The 2960-nt window shown below is 41.2% G+C and overlaps 1 protein-coding gene across 1 annotated transcript; it reads right to left on the minus strand.

Moving 5' to 3' along the window:
- Positions 1–1035: 1035 nt before the first annotated feature.
- LOC146003492 (uncharacterized) lies at positions 1036–1680 on the minus strand. The gene has a single exon (XM_083141783.1). It carries the CDS (start codon positions 1678–1680, stop codon positions 1036–1038), a length of 645 nt encoding a protein of 214 aa, XP_082997909.1.
- Positions 1681–2960: the final 1280 nt, after the last annotated feature.

A 2960-nucleotide genomic window follows, 5' to 3' on the forward strand; every position in this document is an offset into this window, starting at 1 on the left:
ATGTCTGGCATTTTGGCATTCACGAGCAGTCACAGGCGCCTGCAAGGAAAAGGGGGCCATTTGATTCTTCCTGGACAAAGCAAAAATAGTTTTCTTCACTTGGGTTGTCTGGTCAACCGTTGATACAGGAAAACTGGCAGTATAACGGAAGCGCTGTTAGACGGGAATCTATTGCAGATAACAGGCATTCCTCCCTTTCTAGGCATTGGGAAGTAAGTGTGGAAAACTTGGAACAATTGTTATTTTTGAAAATTTTCCAGTAAGGGGAAATTCCAGGAGATTGTTAACTCTTAAATCGTCAGGTTAATATATAAATTACTCGTATATATCCTTCAAGTATCAAAAATTGGCTACAAGACGGGGATGCAGTAATCGTAGGAGAAATTTCCACCTTATCATCCCCTTCAAATACTAACCTCCCTGCAAGGACGTACCCCCCCCCCCAAAAAAAGAACTTACCAAGTACTAAAATAAAATAATGAGAATATACTTTTCCTATGAAATCAAAAGGCAAGGGTAATTATTATATTTATTATTATTATTACTATATTTGAATCATACTGCTTTGAAGGGACAGTGGAAAAGAAGATTTATACACTGTACGCTACTACTTATAATAATATGCATAAAATGTTAATCAGGAACCTTACTTTTCGTGAACTGCATCTAACATCCTTTTTATACTATTTGATAAATATTCACATCTTTATCTAATTTCCTTGTTTTTATACACATTTTGGCGATCTTAAGTACACGCAAGCTAGATAATAAATAGCTATACGATGTTATATCTACAGTTGGGAGCTGAGAAGACTGCAAGGCTGAGGAATGCGAAACTGTTGTCGCCGTGCGCAGCCAGCTCGTCTTCCTTTCAGGGTGGCAGCGGCATAAATGAAAAAGGCATGGTACGAAAACGCATTGCAAATGAATGGAACATATTACATAGCAACAAGTGAAAGCAATACTAATAATGGAGGAATTTTACTTTGATGATTAAAGTATTTGTACAATAACATGCTTTCCACTCACCTTTCATCAGCCATCGTCACTATCTGATAAGGTTTGTGCCAATTCCGATCCCGAAGATGAATCGCTGTCACTGATGTTGTCGTCTTCATCACTGTCAATACCACCTAGTGAAATAACGATTCTATCCACAGTGTCCTCCATCAGACCATCTTTCTGCCAGTAGTCCTGTTCGACAGTGATGACATGCCTGTCATATCCTTCCCAGTCAGCTGACGTCACAGATTCCACCGCACTTTTTGTCACTTCCTCCAACCTTGACAACGTCAAATCTCCTGTTATATTTTTCTCCCTCACAAGTCGTTTTATTTTAGCCCACGCTAGTTCAATGGCATTCAATTCGCACATGTAAGGAGGCAACCGAAGCACTGAATGGCCATTCGTCTTCAAAAGTTCGTCCACACGAAAAATCTTATCTGGCGGCCTGTACTTTTCGATCAATTGGAATAATTCAAATTTTTTCATGCTTTCTGAAAATGGCACTTCGTTTAGTCTTAACCAGTCTATCATCTCCTGCTTCACAGAATATTTAGTCGGAGGCTTATTCACCTGTATGTTGTGGTAGGGAGCGTTATCCAATACACAAACACTTGCCCTCGGGAGGGCTGGCAGAAGTTTTTCCCTCACCCATTTCTCAAAGTTAACGGAATTCATCTGTCCATGATAGTCTCCGGTTGCCTTTCCTGCCCCAAATATCAAGTTTGCTACATTTATGAAGCCGTGCCTTGAACCAGCATGAACTAAAATTAACCTATTGGAGGAACTGGTGTTGGTTGACACTCCTTGTACTGAGTCACTTTGCCAGCATTTCCCAAAGGTGAAATTGTTGTCGACCCATGACTCGTCGATATATACTATCACACGATTCTCCGATCTCAATTTTTTAATTGCCCTTAGATATTTCGCACGCCAGTGAACAATATTTGGACGTTCTATGAGAATTTTTCTGTTGCTTCTGCATTTTTTCCAACTGAAACCCATATAATGAAGCAGACGACGTAAACTATGCACTTTCCACGGAAAATTAATTTTTTCACGAATGGCTGAAAGAAGTTTCGGTGCCGTTGGTATTGTATTTTTCACAAGGTAAAATTCTTGTATTACGTCTCTGATGACCCTTCGATCGAATTCGTCGCAATGGAATCTGTATTGCTCGGCTCGTCGTCGTTTCTTACCCGGTGTAGACAGTGACGCCTCGCCCGCTTCATGGGCCTCTTTCCTTATTTTTGATACACTCCGCACAGATACGCCCGTGTAATTACACACACGCAAATTTGATTGCTGTAGCAAGTACTTTAATTTTCCTTCTTTGGCCTCTTCATCACACTGCTGTATCACGTTTCTTATTATCTCCCTAGCTTCACTGTGAATTGTCTGTCCCATTCTTCGCGAAGAAGACATACTCGCACTGCAACAATGGAACAAGAGCACTGAAGTTAGCAAGACGCACACACACAGATCCAAAATAGTATATAATATAGTTGAGAAAGTAGCGCAGTCTTCCCTCCCGAAGCTGAAAAAGAGGGTCGTGGGAGGTTCCAACCCTGACGTCAATCACGGGACAGGGGTGACGCTGTCACTGACCTTTCCGCTTGTTATAGGATCTGCATTTGTGCGAGGGAACTTGAAAGTGCCTTGTGTTTCCTTTTCTGTAGCTTGTGTGATAGTGGGGATTTTCTTGTTTTTGCAACAACAGTAACACTTCAGTAAGATGCCGCGCAATTGTGCTGTTGTTTTGTGCCAGAACAACGCAAGAAATACAGTAGGTGTAAGCTATTTGCTCCCAAAGCATGGCCGTATTTAGGGGGGGGTTAGGGTTCAAGCCCCCCCCCCCCACCGAAACTTCTGGCATGTTGGATTAATGCGAGTTCAGAAACTAAAATTTGTAACATATTTTTAAAAAAATATTCGCAGTTGCACAAAATACAACAGAC

This window comes from Lepisma saccharinum, chromosome 20 (genome assembly GCF_977018435.1).
Source record: "Lepisma saccharinum chromosome 20, izLepSacc3.1, whole genome shotgun sequence".
Classification (NCBI taxonomy): Eukaryota; Metazoa; Arthropoda; class Insecta; order Zygentoma; family Lepismatidae; genus Lepisma; species Lepisma saccharinum.